The sequence below is a fragment of the Rousettus aegyptiacus genome, unplaced genomic scaffold (genome assembly GCF_014176215.1).
Source record: "Rousettus aegyptiacus isolate mRouAeg1 unplaced genomic scaffold, mRouAeg1.p scaffold_m13_p_17, whole genome shotgun sequence".
NCBI classification, from domain to species: Eukaryota; Metazoa; Chordata; class Mammalia; order Chiroptera; family Pteropodidae; genus Rousettus; species Rousettus aegyptiacus.
The window spans coordinates 45505216-45515821 of NW_023416292.1; the positions used below are offsets into that span (position 1 = coordinate 45505216).

Sequence of the window (10606 nt, forward strand, 5' to 3'; positions counted from 1 at the left end):
ACTTCTGTGCTGATCGTCTCCATTTCTCTTACCATTGCCTCGACTTTCATTATGTCCTCTATCTCTCATTCATTGGCTTAATAACTTTTAATCAAATCCTAAAGCACTGTTCTAAGAGCACTGTTCTAAACCTGCATTACTGGTATTGCTATCATTTCTTATACCACTACCACTACTATTACATGAGGACTTCCTCATGAAGCTTACCTATCATTTTATGATTACTTTTATTTATATCCATATGATCAATATTTTCATCAAAAGCCCTGAAATTAGCATCTGAGCTCTGACCTCATTGAGTATTACATGCAAGCATCTACGTAGATAAATATGCGATTCAGAAAATAATAGAATAAAAGCATTTATCAATTGGAACCAATGCATTTGAATCAAATATACCCCCTTTTTTTTTAGAATCAAAGGTGGACATAAAATAGTTGTTAAATTTAATTTCCTATTAAAAGGTAACCTTAAAAGATGAACAAGTACTGAAAAGAAGGAAATTGTTGAATATTCTGCGATCCAGTTGAAGAAGCTTCCTGCAGGAGCTAGAGATTATTGAAAAAAATGAAAAAAGGTATTTATTTCTGAGAGCACTAAATTACTTCAGGTTTGGAAGAGGTTTTTTTTTAAAAAAAAAAACTCAAATATTTAGACAATCAGAGAGTCTCATTCAACCTCAACCAGCATTGAGCCTACATCCCACTTCATGTGAAACACTTGACCTTTCTCCAGGATGGATAGTTACAACTGCCCTTTCACGAAATTACTGCATCCTCCACAGTCCTGAATACCAAAACACACTTTGTTTTTATCTTCATTTCATGGATTTGTACAGATTAGCCATCTATGTAGTCAATTCAATTGAATAATTGTGCTGTGCTCAGAGTGGTCACTTCATTACTTATTTTTAGTTCCTTATAGATTCATATCACATTGGTATTCCTAAATCTTCCTTTTAGAACCAGACTCTGAAACAGACCTGCTTCTTCCTCTGTAGTGTTGAATTGTTTATCTGTATGTCTTGGCATTAACTGAAGAGATAAAAAGACTATCAATATTATATAAATACCTGAGCATAGTAACTGTAGACATTATCTAGAATCAGTAGTGCAGAAATCAGGAAAATATACTAAAGAGTTGGAGCCTTCCAAATATATCAGGCCTTTCCTAGCCAAAAAAGTGTTTCTTCTTCTTTATGTCATTAACTTTTAGTAGAAAGTGCTTACCTAGCATTTATTCTCTTTCAGAAAAGAAATGAGAGAAGAAATAAGACCACATGACTCATTAAGTGATGATTTTGGGAGAAATATGGCATCTAAAACTATCTTTACTTAAAACTTAAGTGAAAATGTAAGATTCACATATTTGAAAATTCACAGTATCATTGCTAATATTTAAAATAAGTATATGTTTATTAAAAATTAGAAATAAACACATTATTAATTATTTCAAGGTAATGTCATTATGATTTTAACATTTTATTCTTCTAAACATTTTATGTGCTATATTTCTATGTAATGCATTCTTTAAAATTTGATTTAAAGGTTAGAAAAACTACATCAAGTATAACCAAATATTATGAGAAATATAAGAAATAACAGTCATTTATTCCTTTATTTAAAACATCTTTTCAATCCTTTTTTAATGCCCAGGCCTTATGCTAGAAACTGGGGAAAACGAGATACATAAAGCACAGTCCTTCCTCTTAAGATATTCACTGTAGAGTTTGGGAAACAGATCCTCAAATGAGCCAATTACATTTTAAAAGTACATAAATGTTTTAAACATAAGAAAAAGTTTCAATTTCATACACAAATAAATTTGAATCTGAAAACTACAACAAGATACCATTTCCCAGTTTTTATATTTACAAAGGTCCAAAAGTTTGAGAAAATAGTTTATAAAAGTCACTGTAGGAAAACAAAGTCACTATGAGAAATATTTTCATCAACTCCTTGTGGAAAAACTAAGTGACATCTGTTTTGAGAAAAAATTAGAAATATTTACCTAAATTTCATACACATTTGCACCATGATCCAGGAATCCCATTTCTAGAAATCTGTATTCACAGATATGAAATGATGTATAAACAAGGTTATTTATTGTAGCTCTGTATTTAATTGCTAAAAACTGAAGCATCCCAAGAGTTCTTCAATAAAGGACAAATTAAACACAATTAAACATAATGGAGCTATTTTTAAATACAGAAAACACTCTCTACAGGGAAATGAAAAGATCTCCAAGATTTCTTATTAAGAAAAAAACAAAACAAAACAGAGACAAACAAAGTTTATAGTATAAGGCCTTAAACTTAAAAATGGAGGATTATAAAATATTCTTATACATGAGTTTTGCATATAATAACAATATAATGATAGAGGAAAAATTATTAAAAATGATCTATCAGGACTAAGATAGGGAAATTGAAGTATCAAGACTTCTCTATGTAAATACTTTTAGATTGTTTTGATTTTTAAACCCTCTAGTTGTATTATTTGTTGAAACGAAGAGATTATATTTAGAAAATCATGTTAAAGAGAGGTAAAGATAAAGTGGGTCAAATATATGGGATGGAAAGAAATTTAACTTTGATTGGTAAACACACATGCAATATACATATTATACATTACTAAATTGTACACTTGAAACTTATATAATTTTATTAACCAATGTCACCACTAATGAATGAAATACATACATACATACATATATACATACATACATACACACATACATACATACATACACACACAATTATGTTAGTTCAGTGGTATGCTGTGGTCATATGTTCTTGTTTGCCCTAGGCAACTCTGGTATTATACCTGAGTTGCTATTGATAACACCTTTTTCTGCTCTCTAATGTGTTTCAGTTTAGACCACAAACCATATAAACACTCTATGTGATAGAATTTTAACTTCAATGCTACTGCAGTATATAATCTGATTATGGCGTATATCATTCCTGGCTTATTCTCATCTCTCCTGCTAGAATCGTTGTCCAAATGTCACCAGGAGAGAAACAGCCATAAGTGGGGTCTTATCTTGGGCACTTATGCACCCTAAAGCATTGCTTCTCAACCTTTTTTCCCCACACATAACACATATAAAAAGTGATAAATGTGCAGAGAACCCTTAGGTGAACATGAAGAGGCAATCAGTCAGGGGCTCTAATTCCCTCGGGCCCTATCCAACACTTCAAAGTGCATGCATTAGGGGTGGAAGGTCAGTTTACTCAGCATTCCTGTTTACACACACACACACACACACACACACACACACACACACACATATATATATATATATCAGTATATATATCAGTTGGGAACCTCCACTAAGGATGATCTAAGTGTCATATTATAAACGAAAAGACCTCAGGAGCTTACAAGAGAGAAAAGATTATAAAATGAAAGACAAGGAGAGTTCAAAGATATAAATAGTTCTAAGAAAGAGACTGTCTACTGGTGGAGTTTTAGGAGAGGTACTTACTATCTATTACACTCATTTGACTGTTACGAGTTTATTCATTTATTTATCATTTGTTCATGAATGAAAACAAAGCACTGTACTAAAAGTCAATGATGCTGCCTTGAGTTGTTAACTATTTATATCTCCAAAACAGGATTGTAAGCCTCCAGGCTTATTGCATGGTATAGACCCCTCAAAGATGAGACCCATAGTGCTATTAATTAATGTGTTATTAATTAAAGCCATTGCAAAGATAGGGAACTTCCAACCACTTTTTGGTGCTGCCACCTCAATAGTTTTTGATGTGCCCACCACAGCCACTACCTCAAAAAGAACTGTCAGAGTGAAATGAGGTACAAGAGGAGAGAAAAGGTCAGAGCTTAAATGCAATAGACTACATACACAGTCCAGCAGAATGCAGTACTGTACTGTGCCGTTAGGGAAACAACATATACTTCATGAGAGCAGGGAGCATTCCTCAGGTTATGCAACATTGACTTTGGACACTAATCAAAAGAAGGTGCTTCACTTGAAATGCTGATATTTCTACTGACTTCATACACAATATAAATGGGAGATATGTATATATATCTATATATACATGTATGTATATATATGTGTATATATACATACACACACCCACACACATACACACAAGCTTTCTCAAGAAATCCTTACTACAGATGTATGTGAAAACTTTTGAAGTAATGATGGTTAAGATTTCATAGTGCTTAAGGTTCCATTATTGTTTTCATTTTACAGATCAGGAAACTGTGGCACAGGGCAGCTGTGCATTGCTGAAGACACACAGCAAGTAAATAGTGGAACTAATGTTTGAACCCAGGCAGACAGGCCTCAAAATTCATACTCTAACTACTACACTGCCCTGTCTCTTAGATGATAAGTCTAATTTATGTATTGAAAACTTAGCATGTGTTATTTCATTTAACTTTTGAACTTTTTGTTATATCATTTTTTTAAAGAAAGACAAAATCAAGATCAGATAAAAATAACTTTCTTTTTGTCTGGGATCACATAGTCAAAAGTGGCAAAACTGGGATTTTTACCATTCCCTTTTGCTCTCTGTTCTGAATGCCTAGATTTTACCCATCTGGGTCTAGTTCAGATTCTGCTTTCCTTAAGACATGTTGAAATCATGCAATTAAACTCCCTAAGCAGGAAGGGAGGTATGCATTCATCCACCCCTAGCCTCTCCCTTGGCAGATGGAAAGAATGAGGCTGAGAAGGTCTTGCCAAGGCCACTAGACTGCTGAAGTGGATCTAGGATTAACTTCATGTCTCTTTACAGCAAATTCAGTAATCCTTGTAATTTCATTATGTAAATATTGGATTAAGTCTTCCTTTTTCAGAGGGATAGTATGAGGATTAAACAAAAAATTCATTTCAAAGCAGCTATCACTGTTTTTGACATAAGACAGACATACAAAAATAATAGTTTATATTTCAGCACTTACTTATATTAGTATGAAAAGTAGTTAAAGGATTTAAAACCTATGCAATAGCCTAATCTCTGCTGAGATTTTGGTCCTGTCTTTCTCACTAATTTTCTGACATCCTTTGGCAGGTATTTGACCTTCAATTCACATATCACTAATGTATGGAATTTGAACCTGAGCGTTAGTTTTCAATCTCCGCTCAACAGAGGAAGTGGCTGGGGAATGGGGAGAGAAAAGAGAAGATAGAATGTGATCAGAGCTTTAAGTATCTATCTTTATTCAAATTTCAAATTTCAATCTACTTTCTAATTTGTACATGTGTGCTTTATATACAAGATTTGCAAAGCATTTGGTTTCTCTGCTGCTTGTTTGTTATTTTCGTTTGGCTCCAAATAATTTCAAGGTATATTCCATGATATTAAAAATGAACTCAGACAATACCCTTATTTCCGATACCCTATTCTTGCCTCATTGGAGAGTAATTATTCTCTCTAGCTTCTAGCCTCATGCCCAATAGGCTCATTCTCTCCTCTACTAAGCTACCTTTGATCACAAGATAGACCTGGATCACTGAAATTTACTTCGCTAAACTTTTTGCCCATGACTCACTGCTTCACATCTGAAATTTACACAAGTTACAAATTTACTCTTCTTGTTCCCAATATTGTTTTTTCATCTTTTCAATCTTTCTCTGGGAATTCTATCTTGACCAAATTTTTACTCTAAGCTTTAGTTGGTCTTCTTTCTCCCAGTATGGCATTAAGCCATAAATTCAGTAAAACAGTCCCTGATTTTTTCCCTCCTTGTGTTACCTCTCCCCCATTACATTAGGATGAAATCAAAGACATACTTCCTCTCTCTTTATATATTCGAACTCTGATAAATCCAGGACTGTCTTTTTGAGTGGGTGTTTGCAGTATGTTTGACAAATGATCAGATTGATTCTTTCACTGATGTTTATTTTTACTCTGACAAGATGATTAACTAATCAACTGGATGAATTCTAGTTACCGAAAAGCCAGGCTATAATAATAGAGTTTGTCAGGGTGCCTTCAAAATAGTCCTGATCCTGACAGTGACTCTTTTCATGGCTTCCTTCACCTCCCTGTTACGAAGGGTATATATAATGGGATTGAAAAAAGGAGTAAAAAGAGCATATACCAAGGCAATACATTTCTCCATGCCCTTGGGGTGAATCCCAGGTGAGCCCACATAAACTGTAAAGGCAGAAGTATAAAAGAGTGCCACTACTGTCATATGGGAAGAACAGGTGGAGAAAGCCTTTGCACGGCTGGCAGCTGAGGGCAGTTTCACCACAGCTCTCAGGATACCCCCATAGAGCCCCAAAATGAACAAAAAGTTGCACCCAGTGGCCACTCCAATCACAGCCCCATGGACCCGAGCATACCAGCTTGTGTCCACACATGCCAATTGTAAAAGTGGTGCCAGATCACAAAAGTAATGTGCTACCTCTTTCAAACAGAAGGGCAGAGTGGCTGTGAGACTAGCAGGTACAAGTGCAGCTGAGAAGCCAGCCACCCAAGTGGCCCCTGCTAGCCATAACTGTAACTTTCTGCTCATGAGAGCATGATAGTGGAGTGGGTGACAGATGGCAAGGTAGCGATCCAGAGCCATGACACCCAACAGATAGCATTCAGTCATGCCCAATGAATGGAAGACATACAGCTGGATAAAGCATACAGCTGATGAGATGGGTGAACATCCATGGAGCAAGGTATGCAGCAGTGTGGGCACTGTGGTGTTGACATACCAGAATTCCAAGAAGGAGAGCACACTGATAAAGAAGTACATTGGTGTGAAGAGTCCCGAATCTGCTCGAACCAGGATGATAATGAACAAGTTTCCAGCTAGGGTGAGGAGATAGATGCACAGGATCCCCAAGAAGGCAAGAGGCTGTAGGGTTCCTATGGTAGTAAAACCAGCAAGGATGAACACTTGAGTCCATGTGTGATTGACATGATCCATAATTCCTGAGAACAAGGGACAAAGATAAAACAACTACTACTTCTGTATTTTTCTTCTATTCAGAAAATTTTCTAGTTCCAAAAACACGAATGTGAACACCTAAAAGAAACTTGGATATTATCTCACCAATAGTTCCATTTTGTAAGAGAGGAACTACAGCGTCAAAGGTAGAAGAAGTTTGAACCATATCCTAGAATCTGCTGTTGACAGGACTGGAACTAAAATCAAAGCTCCTGATCACAGTTCATTTTTTATATGTTATGATATTAGGTTCTAGATAGATTTTTTTCCTATTCTGCCATCAGTAGAAAAGAGAGAGAGGAAAAGTCCTACCTCTATCTTTTCTATAGCTTCTAATGGTAAAATAAAAGGTATACTTGGCTCTGGAGAAAGGATGATAGTCAGGAATCCCCTCCATAGTTATAGAGTTCTTATGAGGACTAGAAGAAGAAATAAAAGGACTATAAGATGGGAAATAGAAGAAATGAAGCTCTAAGAAGTGTCTTTGATATCACAGGTCCAAGATGCCTGAAGGTAATTTATTTCAGTAGACACATTATGCTTTCGAAAATATGATCTCTGAATGAGATATGCACAAAGAATTCTCACAAAGGAAAACCACGAGGTCAGAACCTACTGGTAGTTTGTTTGTTTGTTTGTTTGTTTGTTTGTTTTTAAGAGCCTTACTTAAGTCAGGAATTTGTAAACTTGCTCTGTCAGTAACTGACAGTGCACACTGAGCTAAGCAACTTCTCCTTACATAACCTCAACTTCTATAAATAAAAAGTTTTGAACAAGTGTTTTCTAAGATCTACCATACAGATAATTTATGGTCCCCTAAAGTCACTGAAAATTGTTAATGGGTTATGGGGGACATCTATACCTTTGTCCATAGAGTTTTCTTCCAACATTCTAATAGACCTCATCTAAGAAAGGTCAAAGCCCTTTCCTTGTCCTCTTCTTCAGCTCCTCTCATCGCTATTGTAGCATCCCTGCCTACTATCTGACTGTTCTGATGGCATTCAGACTTGTAGCTTCTTCTATAGTGTCACATCTACTTTCAATATACTTCCCTCCTTATATTTCATGTTCCTTTAAATGTTGGTCTCCTGGGGGCTCCTTGCTGTGTGTTCCCGGAGGTTGCTGGGTGTGACTATCTCTCAGTATGTATTCCTCTGAGAAAAGATGTTGGGCACAAGAAAGTAAAGGCAATCAGGTTTATTTCTCAAATTATTTTGTTCAACTCTATAACCCTGATTGTCAGGTTCTGCAATCCAATCTCAGGGACATTGTCCCCTCTAGGTCACTAGAACTTTCTGCAAGTTCCACATAGTTTTGTATGAGGAGAGACAATCCATCTTGCATAATGTTGTGCACACATGGAGAGTATTACCTTAAGCACTCCATAACTGAGTACCATCTTTTAAAAATTCTCTATGCAAGGAGATTTTTCAATCAGCTTCCATTTCTACTCAACTCCTAGATTCTACTTTATCTGGAACACCTGACCCTTCTCCAGGATGGATGTTTATAATTGCCATTTGATAAATTGCTTCATTCCCCAGAGTCCATAACACCAAACACCTCTAATTCCAGTCTCATTTGTTGATCAGTAAGACAGATTCTGAGACAGACTTCCCGCATGCTTTGTAGTGCCCAATCGTGTATCATCATGGCTTCTCATTAAGAGTATATTACAATGGCTGTGGGTTTACCTTCAAAAAGTAATGAATTTGACACAAATATGTGTTTCTAAGAGGCTTATACATGAACCCAAATCAGTGCAAAAAAGTATGTTAAAGATTTAGGATTGGATATGAATTAGGAGTGAGGAGTTAAAAGCAGCATGAAGACAGAAAAGTTGAAATGTTCTATGTTTAGGATTTGCTTGACTGAGAAAAATGTTTATTTTCTTCTCATATATTCCCCCAAATGTAGAGCATGGTCACTTAATATTTATTCTGTGTTAGAAATAAAGCGAGAGAAATGAATAAGTTCTGATATCTTCATCAAGAAATTCATGATTCAGAAAAAGAGACAACTAAGAGTTCCTATTGTACTGTTAAGTGAAGAAAGTAGAATTTCAAAAGCATCGAAATTTAACAACATAATTGTTGATATCTGAAAAAAGCCTGTTATGGAAAATGATTAGAAAAATGAATAAGTAAATATTTTGAATTACTTTTATAAGTTATTTTTATTCTTCTAAATATTCTATATTATAGATATATTTATTCTTTTTTGTTAAATTTATTATTGTGACATTGGTTAATAAAATTATATAGAATTCAAGTGTACAATTCAATAATATATCATATGTATATTGCATTGTGTGTTCACCACCCAGAGTCAAATCTCTTTCCATCACCATATATTTGACCCCTTTTACCCTTATGTATTTTCTCCTTACCACTTTTCCTCTGATAACCACATAATGTTGTCTGTGTCTATAAGTTTTTAGTTGTTCGTCTTATGGTTTGTTGCTTTTAGTTTTATGTTTCAAATATAAGTGAAATCATATGGTTCTCAACTTTCATTCAGACTTATTTCACACAGCATGATAACCTCAAGATTCATCCATGTTGTTGCAAATGACAGCATTTCATCTTTTTTTATGGCTGAGCAATATTCCATTGTATATAAGTACTGCATCTTTTTTATCCAATCATATATCAAAGGACACCAGTTATTTTCATATCTTGGTCACCATGAATAATGTTGCAACGAATACCAGGGTACATATATCTTTAAAACTAAACATTTTTTAAATTTTTGGAGTAGATGCCCAGAAGAGGGATTGCTGGGTCATATGGTATTTCTATTCTTAATTTTCTGAGGGAAATCCATACTGTTTTCCATAATGGTTGTACCAATTTACATTTTCACAAGCGTGTTTGAGGGTTCCTTTTTTCCCACGATCTCTCCAATACCTGTTATTACTTGTCCCATTGATAATAGCCGTGCTTAGAGATGTGAAGTGATAGCCCATTATAGTTTTGATTTGCATTTAGCTAGGTAAAATTCAGCATCTTTTTATGTCTGTTGGCTATTTGTCTTCTTGGGAAAAGTATCTTTTCATGTCCTCTGCCCATTTTTTAATAGAATTGCTTGTTATGTTGTCTTTGTTGAGTTGTATAAGTTCTTTATACATTTTGGACATTAGCTCCTAATCGAAGATGTTGTTTACAAATACCTTCTTCCATTGGGTTTGTTGCCTCTCTGTTTTGTTGATGGCTTCTTTTGCCATGCGGAAGGAAGCTTTTTAGTTTGATATAGTCTTATTCATTTATTTTTGCTTATACTTCCCCTAACTTTGAAGTCAAATTCATGAAATCATCTCTAAATCCAAGGTCCATGAGTTTAGTACCTATGTTTTCTTCTATGCAATGTATTATTTCAGGTCTAATATTTAGATATTTAATTCATTTTGAGTTAGTGTTGGTGTATGGTGACTGATAGCCGTCTAGTTTCATTCTTTTGCATGTGGCTTTCCAATTTTCCCAGAACCATTTATTGAAGAGGCTTTCATTTCTACTCTATATTTTTGGCTTTTTGTTGAAAATTATTTGCCCAAATATATATGGTTTACTTCTAGGCTCTCAATTCTTTTCCATTGGTCTGTGTGTCTGTTTTTCTTCTATTTTGATTATCATCACTTTGTACTACAATTTGAGTCAGGTAGTGTGATACATCAG

General features: G+C 34.8%; 1 protein-coding gene across 1 annotated transcript; it reads right to left on the minus strand.

Annotated features, from left to right (window-relative positions):
• Positions 1 to 5966: 5966 nt before the first annotated feature.
• Positions 5967 to 6911, minus strand: LOC107499712 (olfactory receptor 6N2-like). Its single transcript, XM_016124189.2, has one exon. The coding sequence runs from the start codon at positions 6909 to 6911 to the stop codon at positions 5967 to 5969; it is 945 nt and encodes a 314-aa protein (XP_015979675.2).
• Between the last annotated feature and the right edge of the window lie 3695 nt (positions 6912 to 10606).